The following is a 23,342-nucleotide window of genomic DNA, read 5'->3' as shown; positions in this document are numbered from 1 at the left end:
CAAGAATAATATTTCTTCACGTAGTATGAAATTTGAAACTCTCCGCTCTTTAGAATTACGATTTCACCAATTGGAATTTTTGGAAAAACTTTTTATCCCTATATATATATAGGAATACATACAAATAATAGGAATGATTGTGCGCCTATTTATCCCACGTTAATTTCAATGCGGGTTTTGTGGGCCGGGCTTGAGTACTTACTTTACGTCACGCCTCATAATTCTGACGTCTTTCTAACTCAGTGATTTCATAGACAGAGAAACCAACACACAGGGGTGAGGCCGCCATTGGGTATCCTCCCTCTCGCTTCTCTGTTTGTAATAAATGAATTTGTCTATTGGTTGGTAGCTACGCGATGTCGGTCGGTTACGCGCGTTAGGTTAAACGCGCAGCGAGCTACGATTATTAGCGAGGTAATATTCATCATACATAATGATGATTAGTCTAGCTTTTCCCATGCACAAAATCCGCCCTAGATACGTTGAGAAAATGGAAGGATACACTATGATTCCCAGTAGGTGTATGCATACCTGGTCGTACTTACTTATATTTCACGGGGCTCTCCCCGGGACAGTTCCTCTGCCCCCTTGTAAAATATGGCTCCTCCTTTTTAAGGGGTCGTTCGTTACAGGACCAGGTAGGTACCATGCATGGTACGTGTGGTGGTCCATACCTTATTCCTTATTGGTAAAAGCGAGTCGTTTCGTCACCCGCAAAGCTCCTAGCTACTTAATCCGATGTCGATGTACACGTTCTTGCTATAATTACCAATTATTGTCGCTTTCGATTGGAGTTGCTCATTATTTAAGGAGAGATTAAAGTAGAAAGAAGTATGAGTAGAATTGGTCGCGAAGATAATCAGAACATCGCTTCGAAAAGTGTAGAAAATTCGCCGGATGATGATGTTCCGGATTATTGTCAAGTTGTTCATTTTACCGGTGAGCTATATATCTTTTTAAAACCCAAAATTTCCAAAATTATTAATTAATTTGTAAAAATACGAGGTACTATCTAATTTTAATCTAATAAATTACAATTCGCCTTTAAAGCATCATTAAAAGTGATTAAATCTCGCAACTACCGTATAGATAATGTGCGGACAAGTGTTGCCAGTCATTTGTGACGTGTGCAATTCAACCGCTATCTACAACAGACTGAAAAGCTTGTAGTATTCGGTTCGATTCAGTAATTATAATTAAATTCCAAACCTGCATGCATAAGATGCTCTAATAACAAATTATACTGGCAACCCTGTGAAGCGCGGTTAAAGTGAAGAAACGAATGAGGAAATTTCTCTGCACCTTTAGTGCACGTTGTGTATTAGGGAAATACAGAATTTAGGCATTTTAAACTAGTTTACTTTAATTTATTTCATAAAATTTGATTAATATAGTCATATATTTGAGTGGCATAGTTTTATTTTGATCCAAACCATTGTTGTTTTTCAATTCTTCAATTATTTACTAATATTTTCAATATATTGAACGGAATTACAAACAAAAAGATATAAACTATCATATTTAATATCAACAATTTTATATAAAAAATAAAATAAAAAAATAAAAATTAATTTCTAAAAAAAAAAAATTATTATTCTTATTCGAAATTAGCTTGAGGGTCAGCACAGCAGCATGTGATAAAACTGCGACCACCACCACTTCACGGTGGTAAAATAAGATTATATAAACTTCCTCCTCCCTCTTTTATCGGCTAACACGCCTTACCTTAATGTCTTCTGACAACTTTCTCGATAATTTTCCTATTTTTTGACGAGAAAGATAAGCGTTGGTACCTTAGCTACCATTTAGTGAAGTTGGTGGGCCAACTGTCGACCCGGTCCGTCCACCTACCAAAATTATTAGCCATATATTTTTTTGGATCCAATTATAACGATGCCTCGATCGAACCTCATCCAGAATGAAAATTATTTCAACTTCTATCGTCTTATAACCCCTTTCAAGGCTTTTTATTATCTGAGGCTTTGAAAAAGATGTTTCTGTAGAGATTAGAAAGTCACTACATCGAAGTTTTATGGTTACTAATGAGCTATTATGGGCTGAAATCACAGTCAGTTTAGACCAATTAGAGTCTTTTTCGACCTTGCAACCTCTATTCGCTAGTGGTCCAGTATTTCCCGTAAATAAGTCTTATATATTTATTCGGTTACTTAAGTATTGACATAACATCTCGGAAATTATACTTAGTTCCAAATATTGATTGCTTCTTTACGGGTTTGGGGTTTGTTATACAGGGTGTTTCAAAACTTAGGTCTGTTAGAAGTTAAGGGGATGTTCTTTGGGCGATTCCAGAGTCGAAAATGTAACTTCTAGGACATTTTGGCGTCCGGGCCACCGTTCTCGAGTTATGATTGGATGACCCCTAATTAGATTGTCTTTCAGTTTTTTACTTAAATTTTAGGGGTCATCCATAAAACATTCTAATCATAACTCGAAAACAGTGGCCCGGACGGCAAAATGACATAGAAGTTACATTTTCGACTTGAAATCATTCAAAGAAAACTGCACCCTTAATTGCTGACAGACCTTTCAGAAACACCCTGTACACTCGGTTAATTTAAAGACTACGAAGTAATTATTACCACTGGTGTTTATAGTAATCTTAATTTAATTTACAAACTTACTGAGATTTTATTAAAAATACAAGTCGTGTTGAGAAAATGGCCCATTAAAGTTGTTGAAATTGATTAGGATATGACTAAATTATATTGGTTGCGTTGATTAATTATTACAGATTGCAAGGGTCAAACTCGCAAGGTCCTCTTCCCTAAAGGGTTGGATTTGGATCGACCAAAAAGGTCACGAACTTCATTTAATCAATGGCAACTTGACGCTTTGGAAAGAGAATTTCTAAGATGTCACGGTTATGTTGTAGGAAAAGATAGAACTAATCTTTCTAAAAGTTTGGGGCTAACAGAAACGCAAGTATGACTTTTAAGAAACATACATTTACATATATCTTTTAGATGGAAAGCTCACCGCTTCGAAATTATTATATTAAATTAAAATATCTGATAACCTAATTAAGCTTGAAAAAACTTCGAATTAAAGTTCTGCTGGTACTGTCTAAAGTCACCACACTGTTGTAACAGTACCTAGAAAAATCAGGGATTTTTCAATGGGTTGCGACACGTTTTCCATCAAAATGATACTTTGAAAGGGATTTAATCAATTTTTATAATATTTAGGTTAAAGTTTGGTTCCAAAACCGTCGAACTAAATTCAAAAAAGATGCCGATGGTAAATCTGATTCGAATAAACAAGCCAAAAACGTCTTGAGTTTGCCTACATCGGTGACGTCACCCACATCGACATCTCCGGCCTTTCAATTGGGGGTTGTGACTCCTCCATCTTTACCACTAGCACCACCCTCATCTTTGTTTCATCATTATCATCCTCATCATCAGAAACCCCCGTCATTATATATTCCAACCCCGACTTACAAAGACTATTTACCATCCGTGACGCGAGCCACGTCCACCTATTTCAACCATTTCTCGTGAAAATTATAAATGTATATATCAATTTTTCAAGGGAGAATGAAAATAGGATGAAAAGTAGAACACGGGGTGGTTTATGTTCAGTCTTCTTTTGAGAAGAATTTTGATATTGAAGTTATATTCCGATGTTAACTCGTTAAAATGTTTTTCATAAGGGTAAAAAAAAATAAACTTTATAATTTATTCAACAGACTCGAAATGTAATTAGTATGGTATAATTTATTGCGCTCCGTGATTTATTTAGATCTCTCGAACGATCATAGTGTATCATTAAAATCGGCGGCCTCCAAACAAGGTAAGGGCTCGTTTTATTTCCTAGAAATCTTTCCTACTCCATATAAGTTTACTGACCCTTTGAAAGAAAAGAGGAAAAAATTATGATGAGTTATTGGAGGCATTTCAAAAAGCGGCGCGCATTTTTGCCTCGGGCCATAATCCGGGTCACGTGACTGTCGGTATCTTCCTCCTTCTAGCGGTTTGGAAGCCATTTTTCTCTCCCCCCTCCCTCCCCGTACGTCCAAATGTCAAAAAATATTTCGATCCTATGTGACGTGTGCAACATGTCAGTTATTTTAAATAGGAATAATTTTAATTAAACGCGGAGGAAATTAACGAGTATTATTGTTTTTAATAGTGTTTTTGTCATATAACCATGGGAACTACCAAAAAAGAAGCGTATGCCGTGTTAGAGCTTACGCCCGGTAAGTAAGAAACTAAAACATTAATGTCTTAGGCCTAGGTCAAGCTTTTCTTAAAGACAATTATGGATTTTCCCAATTTATTGTTAATATCTTTTTACTTTTTACCCTGAACAGCGTTAATTTTGCTTCCGGGCTCTTATTTAGGCATATAATTTTATAATTAGGTTTTTGGTTTGACATGTAGTTTTTGAAGTTTCATTATCTTGCGTTATCAGTTTTGGTTTTATCACTTCAAAGTCAAATATTGTCATGTTGTCACCTTGGGTCCTGGGGCAACTATTTGTGGGTCGGGGCATGTTTTTGGGTTTGGATAATTTAATTCTATTTGAAACATACAATTCGTAAAACAGTGTCTGTAATTAGTTTCAATCAATCAATCAGGATTAAGAAATTACTAAAACTTTACAGATTGTAAGTTAAAGGATATTGAAAGAAACTATAAGAAATTAGCTTTGGAATGGTACCCTCAGAAACACAATTACTCCGCACTTGCCAATGAAGTACGTGAGATATTTCAGATATCATCGGATTATTTTACATGAATTCCATCGTAATAATCATCTAGACAGTGGCAGTGCTCATATGTAGAAGCTCATAAACACCTTTTATTAGTAATTTTTTGGCTTTTAGCGCTATTAGTGTTTAATATCCAATTTTGCCACAAGTCATAGCAAATTTAGGCTTCCCTTTGTTTTTTCATAATCAAGACGCATTGCCACTACCTAAATTTTAAGATTATTTTTGTTAAGGTAACATGCACCTGTCAAAGTTCACAAATACCTCTTCAATTTTTTTCATACTTAGAAATTTAAAAATATAAGCCACGCTTATAAGATTTTAATGAGCCATGAAAAGAAAGTTTATGACTTAACAATGGTATAATATATTACTATAGTAAAAGCATGGATGAAGGATGCGAGTGAGGAAATTAGTTTTCACTCTACAGGATAGGCAACTCCCTATCTCGGACGACAGAATATTCTGTATATACTCTGTTACAACGTCGGTTGTCAGCACGCGCAAAGCTATTTCTCTATGTAACGTAGCTTTGTACGTGCTGTCAAGAGACAAAAAACTTCAGGATCTTCAGGATTTAAAATATCCGCGAGTTTTTTAGCTCGAGTGCACGGGCCTCTAGGCCTTAGTTTCAAATACGTGTGAAATTGCATACAGTCTACTATACGCATTTGAAACTAAGGTCTAGAGGTCCGTGCACTCGAGCTAAAAAAACTCGCGGATATTTTAAATCCTGAAGATCCTGAAGTTTTTTGTCTCTTGACAGCACGTACAAAGCTACGTTACATAGAGAAATAGCTTTGCGCGTGCTGACAACCGACGTTGTAACAGAGTGTATACAGAATATTCTGTCGTTCGAGATAGGGAGTTGCCTATCCTGTAGAGTGAAAACAAATTTCATCACGCGCATCCTTCATCCATGGTAAAAGTTTAAATTAAATTGGGTAGTTTTTTTGGGTTAACTATATGTTTTTACAGTCCGAAATGATGGCTTTATTTCAACAAGTGTTCTTCAAAAGTCCTGGTACTTATCAAAATTAATAATAGAAAAAAACTCCTAAACGTTCTTCAAAAATTTAGAATGTTTCAATTTGTTTTGGGTGAATTTTTAATGTAATTAGGTGCTAGTCCGGATGACAATTACGATGATGAAAGTGATTATAGTGACTATAATGATTCGTATGATGAAACCGGGAGTGAAGACTGTGATCATATCATTCAAACTATACAAGGAACAATCAATAAATACGAGCAATCAAATGAGAAAGCTTTAAAAAATGCTGAAGAGTTAATAGCCGAAGAAGAAAAGGAGAAAAAGAAAGCGGAAAAACGTAGAGCAAAGAAAAAGGTTACATTCATTTCATTTTGAGAAACCTCTTACGTGTAAAATTATCATTGATCATGTGAATAAAAATGCAGAGGAGAAAACAGAAAAAGAAACAAGAGAAGACATCAACTACAAATGAAGAACCTAAAAAGGTGTCACATGATTAGAAAATGCGGATTTATTTGATTAATTTTTTGCTAGGTGTGGTTACATAAACACACCTAGCTTTGTGATGGTGTTCTGTGTTTGTTTGTTTGTTTGTTTGTGTGTGTCTGTGGCCTGGGGTACGCGAAAAACAAACGTGAATAGAAACCTATTAAAGTATTAAGGCAAGATTCACAATCACCTTGGAGCTCCTTAGGTGAAATAATTGGGAAATGAAGTACATTAGGCCTATGGTACCAATTTATAGTAGTGTTCCTGACTTCGATGGACATAAAACACGTTTGTCGGGACCATTGTTAAGAAAAGATCCTCTTTCCGCTCTTTGAAGTATTGGGAAAGGAACAACATTGGCATGGTCAAATGATTCATCCAGTTAGATTGGGGCAACCTTCAAGTTTAGGTTTAATTTGATGGACGCCTGTATTGAAACATTTTCTTTATAGTGGTTTGTGTGTGGAGGTTGGATAGACGTAAAGACTTTTTTTAGCTAGGTGTAGTAAGAACTTAATGTACCCCAACCGTTGGGCCATCTCGAATATTACCTTAGAGAGTTAGGAAACACGAATACTGTACTAACGCCTCCCCCACCCCCAACCACACCTAGCTAATACGGAAATTTTATTTACGTGACTTGTTAGACTGAACCTGAGAAATCAAATGAAGATCAGAAAGCTAAAGATTCTCAGTCTTCAGGGTCTGAAGAAGAAGTAATTAAATCTTCATTGATTTCCTAAAAGAAAGGGGTTTTTAAAGATGTTAATTTGCTCGTAGCATCTTGACACTAGAAGCGCCTTTGTAGCCGGAGCTGCTGGCAAAACTAAAATCAACTTAATCGCTCAAAAGCTCAGGAAAAGCGAGCCTATAGTCGTTCCAACTATTAATGGAAATGCTCAAAATCAGAATGTCAAGGTTCAATAGAAAAAAAAAAATAGAAAATTTTCAATTGAGATTTAGTGAAACTTAGTTTTTAATATCTTTAGGTTGAGGATATTGACCCTGTTACTTTGCGAAGTCGACAATTAGCTAGTAATTAATTTAATTGAAATAATTAGGAAGGAACTATTGACTTAATCTAAATAAAATCTCTAGTTAAAGGCAATCAAATGGCAGCTATGGCTGAATACCAAGCGGCTATAGATTTATTTACAGAAGCAATAAAACTAGATCCGACAGATTTTAGGTATTTTGGAAATCGTTCTTATTGCTATGATAGAACTGATCAATATAATAGGTAATTAAAATGATTATAAACATCGAGGAACAAAACCAACCAAAAATGAAACGTTTGTTGGTATTAAAGGGCTCTGAAAGACGCGGATAGAGCTATTGCCTTGGATGCCGCGTGGCCTAAAGGTTATTTTAGAAAAGGAAGAGCACTAGCTGGTCTGCAAGTAAGATAAATGCGGGGGAAAATAACTTTGAAACCGATCTTCTCTGATTAAATATCTTGGGAATTTATTTCAAAAGAGGTTCGCGGAAGCCGAAGAGTGCTTTAAAGAGGTCACAAAATTAGACAAAGACTGTGCCGAAGCTTACCAAGAGATGTACAAAGCTAGAACTTTGAGAATTATGGAAATGGGCTTTTCTAGACAAGTAGCCGAAGTGGCGGCCCAAAAATACGATACTTTACAATCGGCCGTTAATGCCTTAGTGGCAGAAAGTAGTTCCTTACACGTCAATTCTAGAGCCGGATCGGCCAATGGAGTGACTTCTGTAATAGGAGCTGGCGGGGCTAGCTTAAATGGAGACGAATCGAGTGATGTTTATGCTTCGGAAGATGAGCAGGAGGAGTATTATTCCAAACCTAGGTCAAATTCTGCTCAAGCCTCTGATGATAAAATGGAGTAAGCCCCCGCCTTAACGTTCACAGTATGCTACTTTATGCAGAAAATTATTTAATCAAACGTCTGTTTGAAAATAGTCCTAGGAATCCTTATAAACAAACTTCTTTATGGGTTGGAAATGTTAAAAAAGAAACTACGGAAAAGACTCTTAGTGCTCTATTTTCTAAGTATGATATATTGTCAACCATTGCTCAAACTTGCTCAAAAAAAAGTATACAAAGTCCAAAGGAAAAACCACTTAATTTTCTTTTAAAATTAGATTTGGTGAAGTTGTTAGTATAAGAGTTCTACCTGATAGAAGATGCGCATTTGTTAATTATAAAAATCCACGCGCTGCTAGTAGAGCGATGGAAGAACTTCAGGTATTATTCTTCTCAAGTTATCCCTGTGAAAGGAAAAGAAATTATAAGAATTATTATATTTTTCTTTAAAGGGCTTCGAATTCCTGGGAGAAAATTTAAAAATTAGGTTTCCCGATCATCAACATGGAATAGGTCAATCAACAGTTACTGTTCTCAAGAAAAAAACGTGAGTAGATTAGTTAGACCAGGGTTCATACAAACCTGGAAAACTCAGGGAAATAAATAGTTAAAAAAAAAAAAAAAAAAAAACTCAGGGAAATTTAGAAGTTCTAGGGAAATTAGGGAAATTTGTGAGGTTTGAGTAAGTGGGTCTGAACTCTGAAGGGGTTGCTTCAACTATTAAAAAACACCTCCCCCGTTGTTATTACTCCTATGTATGGGAAAAACTCTGGGGAAATATTTGGGAAAAACCTGGAAAACTCAGGCAAATAAATAGTTAACAAAAAATTCTAGGCAAATTTAGAATTTTTAGTGAAATTCGGGGAAATTTGAGGCTTGAATAAGTTGGCTCTGAAGAGGTTGTTTCAACTATAAAAAACATCTCCCGTTGTTATTACTCTATGTATGGGAAAAAACTCTAGGAAATATGTGGGGAAAAAGCCTGGAAAACTCAGGAAAATCAGTTTTCCAAAACTTGTATGAACCGTGGGAAAGTAAGTAACTGTGGCGCTGGAATTGATGGCAAATCAAATTCTGGTCTATAAACGAGTAGGTCAGTTGCCAAAACTAAACCTAAAGGCTCAACAGTCGAATTCAAGGGACCAGTGAATGGAGATGAATGCTTTTTTTGGCGTCAGGGAGGTTGTATACACGGGGAAAAATGTAGATATCGTCACGTTCCAAAGCACAAGGGTATCGATTTAAAATGAGCTTGTTAATCGCAGTTTCGAGATGGGTTCCTTTTTTTTTTTTTTTTGTTTAACCTCCTCCTACTTCAAAATGTTCAAACCCCCTTCTTTTTTTTTTTTCCTTCCTATATTGACAATTTTATTCAGTTTTTAGATATGGTCAACAATTATTTTGCGCTATAGAACTATAAAGTTCTAGGAAACAATAAAAAAACTCTCGAGTTACTAGAGAGATTATTGAAACGAGACTATCATACGTTTAAACTATCTTTTATGAATATGAATATTGAAAAAAAAATGTATTCAGGGTTTTTTTTTATTTTTTTTTTCGTTTGTTCTTTGATTGATTGCCTTACAACAACTTAGAAACAAAACGTTACGAAACTCAGAAGCGTCTGAGCTGTAATTAAAACGCATTTCATTAAAGGGTTTTTTTAACTTTTTTTTTATTTTATTTTATTTAATTTAATTTAATTAAATGCTTTACTTAATTATTTTTTATCTTTTAAAGGGAGGGTGAAGTGGAAAATCAAGTGATTTTTTATCGATTTTTCTACTAATTATAAGACCAAATTGCATAGTGAAACATTCAGGAAATAATAGCTCCGAATGATTATAAAATTCAAATTCGGTTCAGATTTTAAGGATAATTTTAAATAAGGAGTTCCGACCAATCGCGTAACGCCCTGCCTTCCATTTAACAACATTCTCGTGGCACGTTCCGTGTTGAATGAAATTTATCACGAGATTTGATAAAATTCGCGCGCAACGTGACAATCGTGGCGCGAGACACGGAGCGTGCCACGAGAATTTTGTTAACAAAAAGGCAGGGCGTTACGCGATTGGTCGGCAGTCCTTTAAAATTATCCTTAAAATCTGAACCTTATTTGAATTTTAAAATCATTCGGAGTTGGTATTTCCTGAATGTTTCACTATGCAGACTGGTCTTATAATTAGTAGAAGAATCGATAAAAAATCACTTGATTTTCTACTTCACCCTCCCTTTAAAGTAGTCGTCCTTATTATCGTTGATTTTAGAATAAATTTACCTACTTTCTGATTTTTTTTTTAATTTGAAACCAAACGTGACGTGACGTGAACAATTAGTTATTTCAGTGAGGATGTGACAAATATTGTAGGTTTTTATCTACAAGTTGTTTTATGGGAAAAATAAAAGTCAAAGGGTGAATATTTTTGCTACAATTAAAAATAAAACATCAAAATCGTTATAATATGGTAATTATTGAAAGGATCTAACTAATTAAGGGTGGGTTTTGTAAAGAAATTGCGCGTTGGAGATGGTTAGTACTTAGTAATTAATTAATTAATTAATTTATAATTTTTGATGAGAAAATGTAACTTTACATGAAAATTGGAAAACTTTGCGTGAAATTGAGTTTTCCAAAGACTAAGTAATTAAGACTTGTTCCCGTATTAAAACCCAAAATTTTGTGGTTTGGTTTCTCGCTCATTTATTAAATATTCGTCTCGGTAACTAAAAACTAACCAAAAACCGAGCAGTTTTTCAACAAAACCCCAGTTAAAAATTGATAAAGAAAGGTAAGCACCGAAACTTAACAATAATAATTGTCAAAATCACCTCCTCCTCCCCCTCTAACATAAAAAAGGGTTAACATTTCTGAAAGCTACGCTGTGATCGAAAACTTAAAAAAAAAATAAATGGGATAACCAAATAAATATTTGGAAGGTTTGATAATTAAAAACATAGCAAAGGGCGACGTAATTAACGTAAAAACCTAATTAACAAAAAAAAATAAAAACATGACTCATATCACCCCCCAATAAAACAACACCCGGAAAATACGAAATCATTTATATAAAATAATAAAAGGAAAACGGAAAAACGACAACCAAGAATCAAATTTTGAAATTAAATACTTGTTTTTAATAATAAAAAAATATATATATGAAAAACAAATTGAGAAAAAAAACAGTATTTGACGCTATTTGGGGGATAAAATAATTAAAAAAACAAATTTCCTCATCATTGTGCCTAAAAAAGAGTAAGAAAACTCGTTAGTTTGGATTCATTTTGTTTCCTTTTTACGGAAGTCATTCCATAGGTTTCAATTTATACATAAGTGACAAGAAAAAAACAAATAATTAAAAAATCAAAGTGTAGTTTTTGACTGTTTTCTCTCCGTAGATTTCGTTATCACCCATAAATAAATCTTCGGTTTTTCTTTTTTTTTTTAGTCGTATAAGTGACGTAAACTATAGACAAAAACGCGTGCAAATTAACTTTTAAATATTTCAATATTTAAAGAAAATAAATAAAAAAGGTACATTTTTTTCATCACAGCTATAATAATTAAGTGTATTAGAATTTTATATGAGATGATGATTGTGACGTAAAACGTTGGAGAAAAAAACAAACAAACAAACACGTCAAACAACAGTAGACTGTCTTCTCACTCTCTCTGTCTCATTCTACCTAGGACAATTTTTTAGGTGTTGTTTTTTAAGGTGATAACAATTTATCCTTGTCTGTTCCTCAGAAAAAAAAACAAAAACGGTTGTTTATCAGCATTTCAGGAATTTTTTAACGTTGTAAATAAACTATTTCAAAACAAATGCATTTTATTTATAATGAAAACTATTTTTTACAGTATGAAAATATTTTACATCGGACCTGGTTTTATGTGTAATATAGGGAATGGGCAAAGAGTTGAAAGTCTTAAAACGTCACCTCCCCTCTTAGCCAATCAGCAGAGGTGCGAAATCACCCCCAAAAACGGTAAATTATCGATACCATAAGTTAATTATACCTCTAAGTACACAAATTCGGGGAACGACTGGGCATCTTTGGCAGGCTACTGTGACGTCAGAACTCGTATAGCGCTAAGATCCGAAGAGAGAAAATTTTAAAATTTCTGTCGCGGTGCAGCCACCAAGCGGTCGAGACGAAAAATAAAATCCTCCAGTGGAATAAAGGAGAGTTTTACGTTTCGTATAGGCAGGCACTGGGGGGGAACGAATTTTACTTGAGCAACCCCAAATCCCTCTCTCTCTCGTGAGATAGAGGCGGTTTCATTCTAAAAGGGATAAAAGAAACGCTAGGCTAGGCAGTACAAATTTGTATTGAAGTTGAGGTGATAAATGATACGGAGAGAGTATAGGGTTTCATTAAAGGGAGCCAGACAAACACTATTGCCATAGAAGTGGAAGCGATTTGTGTACTTAGAGGTATAATTAACTTATGTCGATACATTACCGATTCAAATTTTAGGAAAAAGTTAAATTGGTGTTCTGTTGGTAATTTATGGTACTTTTTTCACCACGTTGAATTGTGAACACTTAATACCTAGTTTAGGTGCTTTAAATTCGACTCTGTATAAGTGCTCCGCCATTTTGAGGGTAAGGGAGGAGACATTTTTAACTTAGAACCCCTTAACCTCTCCCGATTTTGGAATTGCATTTCGTTACAAAATACGTTAATTTTTTGAAAGTATGCTTTCCAAATATAATACTAAGTAAAAACATTTATTAAAAAACTACACTTATTTTAAAATAAAATTAAAAAGCGTGAGAAGCTGCGATTTGTGAAAGCACATATGGTGTTATTTACTAAACTTTTAAGCCTTAATTATATTAGTATATTTCTTTCATTAATTTATTTGGAAGGATTCAAATTTTTTCGTAAATATTTTCTCCGTAATATTCGTCATCGTCTTCTAATTCAGTATCTTTTCCCGTCACTCCATTAACAGGTTGAGACGAGTTAATTTTCTCCTCTTTATTATTTTCCTTTCTGATGGAGTTTGATTTTTTCAATAAAATTGCATCGGCGGTATAACTTCGCCCGGTTTTGGTGGGGGTTCCAGTTGGGGAAAGATCAGGTAACTTTTGAAGATTACTTCCGTTTTCACCTACACCTTCAGTTCTTTGTTTTCTTTTAGCCAAAACAGCCAGTAATTCGTTTTCGGGTCCATTACGCGATTTAAGATCTGTACCACTTGGTAATGAGTTTTGTCGAGATCGGAATGTACCCTGTTATAAAATGTATATATTTTTAATTATTTTTCTTTCATTGCAAATTAAAAAATTAAGATTATCCCTTGATTGGAAGGGGTCAAAGTCTGCGAGAAATTTATGAAATATTGAAAGGCAAAAACCAGAAGTTAATAGACAGTGAGCGGACAAGTGTTGCGGTTGAAATTCAACCGCTATCTAGCCCCGTTTAGTGCACTAGAGAAACTACTTCGATAATCGTACAAAAGTTCAATTTGTACAAAATAGGAGCTGTAAAACAACAACTAAAATTTGACGAGATATACTCTAAATTACGCTAAATATAAAGGTGAAAACCATTTGTAAATCGACTTATTAGTTTCGGAGAAATTAAATGTTTTAATTATTGTTTTTATAATTTTTGGCTCTTAGGAGGAGCCGACATTTAGGCTGAATCGATCCCATATATTTTCTATGGGCGCCTGTAGAAATGTTTTTCCCTCCGCACAGCTATGCTCACGGACGAGCCAACATTTAGGGTGAGTTCGTATTATATTCCCACCAAAAATAATTATAAATTTACATTCTCACCAACATATCTTGCATCTCATCAAAAGCGGTTTTCTCGGAATTACCATTACCCATTGATGCCTAAAATTAATAATTTATTAACTTTTAATCAATTTACTAACGAGGGACACTTATCGTAACGAACGTACCTGTTTGACTGGTTTAAGATTTAAATTTCCTCTTTTTATTTTGGTCATCATTTCGTCGATTAATTGATGTTGCATCATTAGTTCCTTTTCGATACCCGATTTTTTATCGTCATCTGGACATTCTTTCTTATTGGAACTTATTAAACCTAATAATGATCTACACACCACGAAAGATAGAATGAAACATTTTAATACAAATCTAAAAGGATTAGAATTAATTTAAAGGTTAATTTACTTTAATGGGTTGAATGGTTGAGGCGGAGGCGGTGGAGGAGGGGGTGGTGGGGGAGGAATTGTAATTATTGGACCCTTCCAACATTTGGATTTCTCTTTTTCCAGTTCGCTAACTGTAATAAATTGTACAGAATTATTTAAGCCTAATTCGATAAGGAGAATTTAAATAAGTACTTTTATTTTTGGCCGCGTATAAGTTTTTCTCCGCCAACTGGACTTTCTTTTCGGATTCTTCGACGCACGCTTCCAACGTTTCCAATTTAGATTGCCAAATTCGACGAAATTTATCTTCCGCTTCTATTTTTAATTTATTCTCCATTTCTGTCAGCTGTTTTAAAAAAATATGTTCAATTTCTACAGTAACATGTATAACTTAAAACCATAAGTTCATAAGATATGTTCCATAAGTTTGTCACTGGTTACTGAGAGTAGGTGAAACGTCATAGATTCTCGTAAAGAGACGCCTGGTGAGGCGCTGTCAAAGTCTTAGTACAGACTAAATAGGAGATGGAAGTCCTGCAAAATTAACCGAGTGTAGTCTATTCTCGCGTTGTTCTGGAACTAGCTCTCAGTCTCTAGCATTACGATGTATAGGTAGTGTGATACTTATGGAACATATCTTATAAACTTATGATTTTACTAATAGTATTAATAGTATTAATTAATTACTTCGACTTTGTGTTTTGCTTTGAGAGCGTTCAACTCTTGTTTAAGTCTTGTCGGACTTTCTCTCATGAAAGAAGCCGACATTGCAATTTCGTCCTTGTCTTTGATTGGTTGTTTATAGGATTTAATTCGGTCCATGGGTTCGTATAAGGGACAAACTTCAACGTTTGCTTTATCAGATTTGTCAATCTAAATGAATCCAATTTATTTATTTCTTTTTTGAATGGGTGTCGAGCTTCGGGTAAACGTTCAAATCCTACTACCTCTTCGTAAACTTCCTCGGAGAAACTTCTCTCCATATTTAATCTTCGCTCAACTTCGAGCATTCCTTCTAAATTTTGATATTGTTCGACCGCCAGCGCAGAAACTGTTGAACGATTTTAATCTTTCTTGATTTACTTTAATTAAGGTAAATTTAATTTTTTCTTATTCATATACCTCTTCGAAATTGACTGTTTGTGAGTTTCTCGGCCTCTAGTTGTCTTACTGTGTCCATGTGTTCATATCGTTCTCTGTCATACTGTTTGAATAATCAAATGTTGTAGTTATTTTTGGGTTTGTGGAAACTATACAGGGTGTTTCTGATGAGTCTGGCATAAATTAAGGGGGATGTTTTTTTGGGTGATTTTGAGTAGAAAACACCCTGAATGGCTAAATGAATTCCAATGAAGAGTTAAAGAGGCCTGAATAGCTAAAACATGCACTTTTGAGACTCAAATGGTTCCGAACCTGTGATTTCCAAGCGCGAACTTCATCTTCGAGATCTCGTATTGTCGTTTCATACAATGCAATTTTATCTTTCAAAGTTCCCATTTCTTCCATCAGTTCTATTTAATTAATATTTATGGTTTACTACGCGTCATTGGTGGTTATAGGAAATAGGAGGGGTCATCTTACTTCTGTAAGGGTCATCATTGCTGTCACTATCATCTTCTTGTTCCATGTCCGTTTGGTCAGACTGACTGTCAATGTCTCCGATATCAAAAGCTTGGAATTGGGCCACTTTTTGCATTAGAATAGTCGAACGTCGTTTTAAAACCCGATTTTCTTTGTACCACTGTAAAAGAAAATGAGCTATTTAGTATAGTCTGAAATTGTCAATAGGTTTTAGATTTTTTTTAAACAAGTGAGCTTGAAAACGTGTTGGAATTCTTTAGGGGGTTTACGTTATTGTTGATAGCTGTTTTTTACCTCTCCGAGTGACGTATGTCACGGAGAGGTTCTAATTTCGACGTGTCTGTGTGTGTGTCTGTCTGTCTGTCTGTCTGTCTGTTGTTATTGACTTACACCCCAGGGGACCGTGTTCGCAGTTTCCGAATTGAAGCAAATGTGTTCGCTATTTCCGGACCGTATTCACAGTTCCCGGAAATTTCAAAACTTGAATCTATCCACAAATCAACTGGCCACTATTACTTCATCTGACTAGTCAATTGTCTATTCTACAAGAATACCAATCTGTACTTATTGGCTTCAAACACCACCATTTTGTGGTCTTTGTCCATTCCACATAGACACCAGTCTGCACTTACTGGCTTCTATCACCATCATTTTCCGGTCTTTGTTTTTGTCCATCCCACATGGACACCAGTTTGTACACCCGGCATCTAACACCACCATCTTCTGGTCTTTGTTTTTGTCCATCCCACATGGACACCAGTCTGTACACCTGGCTTCTAACACCACCATCTTCTGGTCTTTGTTTTTGTCCATCCCACATGGAGACCAGTCTGTACACCTGGCTTCTAACACCACCATCTTCTGGTCTTTGTTTTTGTCCATCCCACATGGACACCAGTCTGTACACCTGGCTTCTACTCCTTAAGGTTAAGACATACGCGGCGATCGGCCAGGGTTACGAGAAACGTCCGGCCTCCCAATGGTGGGGCTTCCACCAAAGGTTCACGCAATTGCGCTGTTCTTATCCATAGCTGCGATTCGACACCCTTATATACTACCTATTTGATGAAGGCGAAGCAACCGGCGTATGCTTCATTTCAAACGCCAATATTAGTCAAGTCTCTCAAGAATGTTTAATTGTTCTTTTTCAAAACGATGTAACGTTCAATAAGGCGAATAACTAACGAAGAAAATATTAAATATTAATTATATTTTTTTTAATATTTAAGATAATCTTGTTTCTCAATTCAAAATTAATACGGAAAGAGTTAAAAGCAGTCTATGTTTTTACCTCTCCGTGTGACGTAGTCCAGGAGAGGTTCTGTAACGGCCGTGTCTGTGTGTGTGTCTGTGTGTGTGTCTGTGTGTCTGTCTGTGTGTCTGTCTGTCTGTTGTTACACCCACGTGACCGCGTTCGCAGTTTGCGTATCGGAGCAAACGTGTTCGCCATTTCCGAACTGCTTTCACAGTCACGGAAATGGCTCCTCTACTCGAGTTCTCACACCACCATCTTCTGGTCTTTGTCCATCCCACACGGACACCAGTCTGTTCTTACTGGCTTCTAATCACCACCATCTTCTGTTCTTTGTCAATCCCAACATTGACACCAGTCTGCACTTACACTGGCTTCTAACACCACCATCTTCTGTTCTTTGTCAATCCCAACATTGACACCAGTCTGCACTTACACTGGCTTCTAACACCACCATCCACTGGTCTTCCGTCTATTCCACATAGACACCAATCTGTATCATTGGCTTCTACTCTATTATCATCGTTTGGTTTTAGGATATACGCGGCGATCAGCTAGGGTTACGAGAAACGTCTAGCCTCCCTAAGGTGGGATCGCCACCAAAGGTTTTCGCAATTGCGCTTTTTCCTTACTATTATAATGGAAACGAATCGTATATATACCCCAAATTTGAAAAAAGCGGGCAAGAGAGGTACCCTTCACTTTAAACGTCAATATTAGCAAAGTTTGAGAAGATAATAGGTATAACTTTATTTTAAACGATTTAACTATTATTAATGTTAATTATTGAAGATTAAAATAATAAAAAATAATTATATTTATTTAAATATTAAAGATAAACCTCTCGTGCAAAGAGTGAGATTATCATTGCCTCCTATATCTACCAAGGCCCGTGCATGCGATATATTTCCTTCATTGCCTCCTATATCTATCAAGGCCCGTGCATTGTGATATATTTCATTCATTGCCTCCTATATCTATCAAGGCCCGAGCATTGTGATATATTTCATTCATTGCCTCCTATATCTATCAAGGCCCGTGCATTGCGATATATTTTTCAAAACAACAACAAAAATGGGAAACCCCAACTCAGAAACATAATAACGTTTTTATTGGATACTTAAGTTTATATAATCTTCTTGACACGGAGAGGTAATATTTTGGTTTTCCCAACTTGTTGTCTGTATGTGTCCGTCCGTTGTTACAGTAGTGCGCTGCGTTAGAAGTTCGTTTTGTTTTGATGTGTAAAGAAACCATAATATTCCCTTTATCCTTAATATAAAGTGAATATGTGGAAATATTTTTCGTAATTATGATGCATTTAGTACTTTTGTAGCTTTAAAGCTCTATTTCATTTTGATATTCCAAAGATTTTTTTTAATATTATTATTTAAAATGGATGTTAATATATTACTTAAGCTATACTACATCTGTTTATAGCATAATCCTTTCTAAAATCACAGTGAATACAAGCACAATGCTGCTATGTTGGTCAAATGACCTCTTATTTGTCAATAGGCCTAGTGAACCAAAAAGTAAATGTTTGGGTTTGGTTTTCGTTTCTGTATGCAGAGACATTAACGGTTCAGAGTGAGCCGAAAGTTAAATACACTTTTAAATAATTAGGATTAAATTTTATTATCATGGTGGAAATCTGGGCCGCGTTCAGCAGAGCCCAGCGTTGCTGAACGCGGCCCAGGGATTTTATTTTTGAATTTTGACGTTACGGTGCTTAGCGCTGAGCTAGCGCGGTCTTCAAAGAAAATAGTCGGCTTTTTGGATAACGTGACGTAAAACGCGTAGTTCTCAGCTTGGCGAAAAAACTATGGAGGAGTTAATACAAATAGCTCTATGGGACTATAGCTATTTAATTGGCGTGAAACCAGTTGATCACGCGAGAATTTTAAGAGATATGTTAGTTTCTAATTTTAATTATAAAAGTTGTTATCTATCTCTATAAATATGTTATCCTACAATTTTTGTTAAGCCTTGGTACCTTGCACGCTTTATTAGGCTAGCGTCATTTATAAAACGCCGATGACCCGTTTTTCCCCCATCGGATGATTTTAATGTGCACAAGTATATCATTATTGGATGTAAAATGTCGTCTGATTTACAGTAAATTTGCTATGCTTTGTATACGGCTTTAATATTTCATAAATTTTAACTTAAGAAACATTTCCATATCTGGGTAAATAAGTTTGTAAGTAGTCGTCTTGACTCGGAGAGGTAATATTTTGTTACCTCTCCGAGTGACGTATGTCACGGAGAGGTTCTAATTTCGACGTGTCTGTGTGTGTGTCTGTCTGTCTGTCTGTCTGTCTGTTGTTATTGACTTACACCCCAGGGGACCGTGTTCGCAGTTTCCGAATTGAAGCAAATGTGTTCGCTATTTCCGGACCGTATTCACAGTTCCCGGAAATTTCAAAACTTGAATCTATCCACAAATCAACTGGCCACTATTACTTCATCTGACTAGTCAATTGTCTATTCTACAAGAATACCAATCTGTACTTATTGGCTTCAAACACCACCATTTTGTGGTCTTTGTCCATTCCACATAGACACCAGTCTGCACTTACTGGCTTCTATCACCATCATTTTCCGGTCTTTGTTTTTGTCCATCCCACATGGACACCAGTTTGTACACCCGGCATCTAACACCACCATCTTCTGGTCTTTGTTTTTGTCCATCCCACATGGACACCAGTCTGTACACCTGGCTTCTAACACCACCATCTTCTGGTCTTTGTTTTTGTCCATCCCACATGGAGACCAGTCTGTACACCTGGCTTCTAACACCACCATCTTCTGGTCTTTGTTTTTGTCCATCCCACATGGACACCAGTCTGTACACCTGGCTTCTACTCCTTAAGGTTAAGACATACGCGGCGATCGGCCAGGGTTACGAGAAACGTCCGGCCTCCCAATGGTGGGGCTTCCACCAAAGGTTCACGCAATTGCGCTGTTCTTATCCATAGCTGCGATTCGACACCCTTATATACTACCTATTTGATGAAGGCGAAGCAACCGGCGTATGCTTCATTTCAAACGCCAATATTAGTCAAGTCTCTCAAGAATGTTTAATTGTTCTTTTTCAAAACGATGTAACGTTCAATAAGGCGAATAACTAACGAAGAAAATATTAAATATTAATTATATTTTTTTTAATATTTAAGATAATCTTGTTTCTCAATTCAAAATTAATACGGAAAGAGTTAAAAGCAGTCTATGTTTTTACCTCTCCGTGTGACGTAGTCCAGGAGAGGTTCTGTAACGGCCGTGTCTGTGTGTGTGTCTGTGTGTGTGTCTGTGTGTCTGTCTGTGTGTCTGTCTGTCTGTTGTTACACCCACGTGACCGCGTTCGCAGTTTGCGTATCGGAGCAAACGTGTTCGCCATTTCCGAACTGCTTTCACAGTCACGGAAATGGCTCCTCTACTCGAGTTCTCACACCACCATCTTCTGGTCTTTGTCCATCCCACACGGACACCAGTCTGTTCTTACTGGCTTCTAATCACCACCATCTTCTGTTCTTTGTCAATCCCAACATTGACACCAGTCTGCACTTACACTGGCTTCTAACACCACCATCCACTGGTCTTCCGTCTATTCCACATAGACACCAATCTGTATCATTGGCTTCTACTCTATTATCATCGTTTGGTTTTAGGATATACGCGGCGATCAGCTAGGGTTACGAGAAACGTCTAGCCTCCCTAAGGTGGGATCGCCACCAAAGGTTTTCGCAATTGCGCTTTTTCCTTACTATTATAATGGAAACGAATCGTATATATACCCCAAATTTGAAAAAAGCGGGCAAGAGAGGTACCCTTCACTTTAAACGTCAATATTAGCAAAGTTTGAGAAGATAATAGGTATAACTTTATTTTAAACGATTTAACTATTATTAATGTTAATTATTGAAGATTAAAATAATAAAAAATAATTATATTTATTTAAATATTAAAGATAAACCTCTCGTGCAAAGAGTGAGATTATCATTGCCTCCTATATCTACCAAGGCCCGTGCATGCGATATATTTCCTTCATTGCCTCCTATATCTATCAAGGCCCGTGCATTGTGATATATTTCATTCATTGCCTCCTATATCTATCAAGGCCCGAGCATTGTGATATATTTCATTCATTGCCTCCTATATCTATCAAGGCCCGTGCATTGCGATATATTTTTCAAAACAACAACAAAAATGGGAAACCCCAACTCAGAAACATAATAACGTTTTTATTGGATACTTAAGTTTATATAATCTTCTTGACACGGAGAGGTAATATTTTGGTTTTCCCAACTTGTTGTCTGTATGTGTCCGTCCGTTGTTACAGTAGTGCGCTGCGTTAGAAGTTCGTTTTGTTTTGATGTGTAAAGAAACCATAATATTCCCTTTATCCTTAATATAAAGTGAATATGTGGAAATATTTTTCGTAATTATGATGCATTTAGTACTTTTGTAGCTTTAAAGCTCTATTTCATTTTGATATTCCAAAGATTTTTTTTAATATTATTATTTAAAATGGATGTTAATATATTACTTAAGCTATACTACATCTGTTTATAGCATAATCCTTTCTAAAATCACAGTGAATACAAGCACAATGCTGCTATGTTGGTCAAATGACCTCTTATTTGTCAATAGGCCTAGTGAACCAAAAAGTAAATGTTTGGGTTTGGTTTTCGTTTCTGTATGCAGAGACATTAACGGTTCAGAGTGAGCCGAAAGTTAAATACACTTTTAAATAATTAGGATTAAATTTTATTATCATGGTGGAAATCTGGGCCGCGTTCAGCAGAGCCCAGCGTTGCTGAACGCGGCCCAGGGATTTTATTTTTGAATTTTGACGTTACGGTGCTTAGCGCTGAGCTAGCGCGGTCTTCAAAGAAAATAGTCGGCTTTTTGGATAACGTGACGTAAAACGCGTAGTTCTCAGCTTGGCGAAAAAACTATGGAGGAGTTAATACAAATAGCTCTATGGGACTATAGCTATTTAATTGGCGTGAAACCAGTTGATCACGCGAGAATTTTAAGAGATATGTTAGTTTCTAATTTTAATTATAAAAGTTGTTATCTATCTCTATAAATATGTTATCCTACAATTTTTGTTAAGCCTTGGTACCTTGCACGCTTTATTAGGCTAGCGTCATTTATAAAACGCCGATGACCCGTTTTTCCCCCATCGGATGATTTTAATGTGCACAAGTATATCATTATTGGATGTAAAATGTCGTCTGATTTACAGTAAATTTGCTATGCTTTGTATACGGCTTTAATATTTCATAAATTTTAACTTAAGAAACATTTCCATATCTGGGTAAATAAGTTTGTAAGTAGTCGTCTTGACTCGGAGAGGTAATATTTTGGTTTTCCCAACTTGTTACTTATTATTTTGAAAAAAATATTACTTAAGACAAACTTAATTACTTTGGAAGCCGTTCTTATAACTTGAGATGACGCTTCGCTCTCGGCGTTTAGTCTAGCTCGTAACGAATAATATTCATTGCAGGCAGCTCTCGAAACTGAACAATTAATTAAATTATTGTATATTTAAATTAATGTCAATTTATCCCTACTTGCATACCTGATTTAATTCGCTCCATGAGCTCCTCTTTCTTCGCATTATCGTCTTCCAATTCTTTACACTAATAAAAAAACATAACACAGACTTTAATTAAATTTTATTTAAAAAACATGACTTAATTAAAACCACAAAATATTCTCACCCTATCCACGCATAGCTTATAAAGTTGTAACAGATCATCGTAGCTGCTTGGTAAATAATCACCAGCGAAGTCCATCGTGTTTACTTAAAGAAATAAAATCTTCACTTTAAAACCCTAATTCAAAATTTAAATTATGGTTGTCGCGTTTGTTGCGTAGAATTACCTAACGTCAGCAAGTAGAAAGCTGTTTTTAAAAGTCTTCTACCTCTGGCCCCTTTTTATGGAGCTTATAAAAACGCGACCACCAACTGACTATCAAATTTCCTTAATCTTTGAAGCTCCTGTTTCTTATGATAACGCGTGAATGAGGAGTAAGCGTTCAAAGTCCGTTCCGTATTGTTTTAACGATTTTGTAAAAGCGTCACGCATTATGCGATCAAAAAGGTAGACGCTTGTATCTGAGTCAGAAGTTTTGGCGCCTATTTTAATGGATTATTATATGACAGCCCCCTTTTTATAGATTTTTTACCTACAAACTACCTGGAACAGGTGATGGGGTGTTGTCCCGCCTGACCATAAAATTGGGGGATGAAAGAGTAAGGCATATTTCAGAACACGTATTTTATTTTGTAATCAATATTTCGTA

At 35.7% G+C, this 23,342-nt stretch overlaps 3 protein-coding genes across 6 annotated transcripts; 2 read left to right on the top strand and 1 right to left on the bottom strand.

Annotated features, from left to right (window-relative positions):
• The first annotated feature begins 614 nt into the window (after nucleotides 1–614).
• On the top strand, nucleotides 615–3,781 carry LOC149717512 (ventral anterior homeobox 2-like). 2 transcript variants are annotated; one of them, XR_016366886.1, is made up of 4 exons: nucleotides 615–939; nucleotides 2,753–2,943; nucleotides 3,207–3,674; nucleotides 3,763–3,781. XR_016366886.1 is itself a non-coding variant. In XM_089839190.1 (3 exons), the coding sequence occupies exons 1-3, from the start codon at nucleotides 834–836 to the stop codon at nucleotides 3,519–3,521; spliced, it is 612 nt and encodes a 203-aa protein (XP_089695316.1). In that variant the 5' UTR covers nucleotides 615–833; the 3' UTR covers nucleotides 3,522–3,722. The 2 variants fall into 2 exon arrangements, 1 of the variants encoding a protein (XP_089695316.1); XM_089839190.1 differs by lacking the exon at nucleotides 3,763–3,781 and having other exon boundaries at nucleotides 3,207–3,722.
• Nucleotides 3,782–3,992: 211 nt separating this feature from the next.
• Nucleotides 3,993–11,876, top strand: LOC149717511 (uncharacterized). 3 transcript variants are annotated; one of them, XM_089839155.1, is made up of 17 exons: nucleotides 3,993–4,080; nucleotides 4,153–4,219; nucleotides 4,628–4,719; nucleotides 5,024–5,095; nucleotides 5,714–5,759; nucleotides 5,857–6,083; nucleotides 6,155–6,214; nucleotides 6,866–6,934; nucleotides 6,999–7,136; nucleotides 7,208–7,253; nucleotides 7,317–7,458; nucleotides 7,528–7,618; nucleotides 7,695–8,071; nucleotides 8,149–8,238; nucleotides 8,331–8,433; nucleotides 8,505–8,599; nucleotides 9,146–11,876. In XM_089839155.1, exons 2-17 carry the CDS (start codon nucleotides 4,171–4,173, stop codon nucleotides 9,300–9,302), a joined length of 1,854 nt encoding a protein of 617 aa, XP_089695281.1. In that variant the 5' UTR covers nucleotides 3,993–4,080; nucleotides 4,153–4,170; the 3' UTR covers nucleotides 9,303–11,876. The 3 variants fall into 3 exon arrangements, with proteins under 3 accessions (XP_089695281.1, XP_089695272.1, XP_089695290.1); XM_089839146.1 differs by having other exon boundaries at nucleotides 4,032–4,219; XM_089839164.1 differs by lacking the exon at nucleotides 4,628–4,719 and having other exon boundaries at nucleotides 4,069–4,219.
• Nucleotides 11,877–12,744: 868 nt separating this feature from the next.
• On the bottom strand, nucleotides 12,745–23,332 carry LOC149717510 (uncharacterized). The gene is made up of 14 exons (XM_089839177.1): nucleotides 22,920–23,332; nucleotides 22,757–22,839; nucleotides 22,615–22,675; nucleotides 22,458–22,552; nucleotides 15,770–15,929; nucleotides 15,602–15,699; nucleotides 15,311–15,392; nucleotides 15,136–15,239; nucleotides 14,876–15,061; nucleotides 14,381–14,534; nucleotides 14,208–14,319; nucleotides 13,973–14,129; nucleotides 13,845–13,904; nucleotides 12,745–13,292 (listed from the first exon to the last, which is right to left on the bottom strand). The coding sequence occupies exons 2-14, from the start codon at nucleotides 22,829–22,831 to the stop codon at nucleotides 12,930–12,932; spliced, it is 1,707 nt and encodes a 568-aa protein (XP_089695303.1). The 5' UTR covers nucleotides 22,832–22,839; nucleotides 22,920–23,332; the 3' UTR covers nucleotides 12,745–12,929.
• Between the last annotated feature and the right edge of the window lie 10 nt (nucleotides 23,333–23,342).

This window comes from Phalangium opilio, unplaced genomic scaffold (assembly GCF_054372755.1).
Source record: "Phalangium opilio isolate 3A_F unplaced genomic scaffold, DU_Popi_V2 ptg000003l_1, whole genome shotgun sequence".
NCBI classification, from domain to species: Eukaryota; Metazoa; Arthropoda; class Arachnida; order Opiliones; family Phalangiidae; genus Phalangium; species Phalangium opilio.
This window is presented reverse-complemented; position numbering and strand designations above follow the sequence as displayed.

What these genes read in the sequence shown, in the direction of transcription:
- LOC149717512 (XM_089839190.1), top strand. Translation starts at nt 834, where the DNA reads ATGAGTAGAATTGGTCGCGAAGATAATCAGAACATCGCTTCGAAAAGT. An exon ending in TCAAGTTGTTCATTTTACCG is followed by an intron (nt 940 to 2,752) that starts GTGAGCTATATA and finishes TAATTATTACAG; the next exon opens with ATTGCAAGGGTCAAACTCGC. An exon ending in TGGGGCTAACAGAAACGCAA is followed by an intron (nt 2,944 to 3,206) that starts GTATGACTTTTA and finishes TATAATATTTAG; the next exon opens with GTTAAAGTTTGGTTCCAAAA.
- LOC149717511 (XM_089839155.1), top strand. Translation starts at nt 4,171, where the DNA reads ATGGGAACTACCAAAAAAGAAGCGTATGCCGTGTTAGAGCTTACGCCC. An exon ending in ACTCCGCACTTGCCAATGAA is followed by an intron (nt 4,720 to 5,023) that starts GTACGTGAGATA and finishes TTTCATACTTAG; the next exon opens with AAATTTAAAAATATAAGCCA. An exon ending in AGAACTGATCAATATAATAG is followed by an intron (nt 7,459 to 7,527) that starts GTAATTAAAATG and finishes TTGGTATTAAAG; the next exon opens with GGCTCTGAAAGACGCGGATA.
- LOC149717510 (XM_089839177.1), bottom strand. Translation starts at nt 22,831, where the DNA reads ATGGACTTCGCTGGTGATTATTTACCAAGCAGCTACGATGATCTGTTA. An exon ending in ATAAGCTATGCGTGGATAGG is followed by an intron (nt 22,676 to 22,756) that starts GTGAGAATATTT and finishes TTTTTTTATTAG; the next exon opens with TGTAAAGAATTGGAAGACGA. An exon ending in CCGAGGAAGTTTACGAAGAG is followed by an intron (nt 15,062 to 15,135) that starts GTAGTAGGATTT and finishes GGATTCATTTAG; the next exon opens with ATTGACAAATCTGATAAAGC.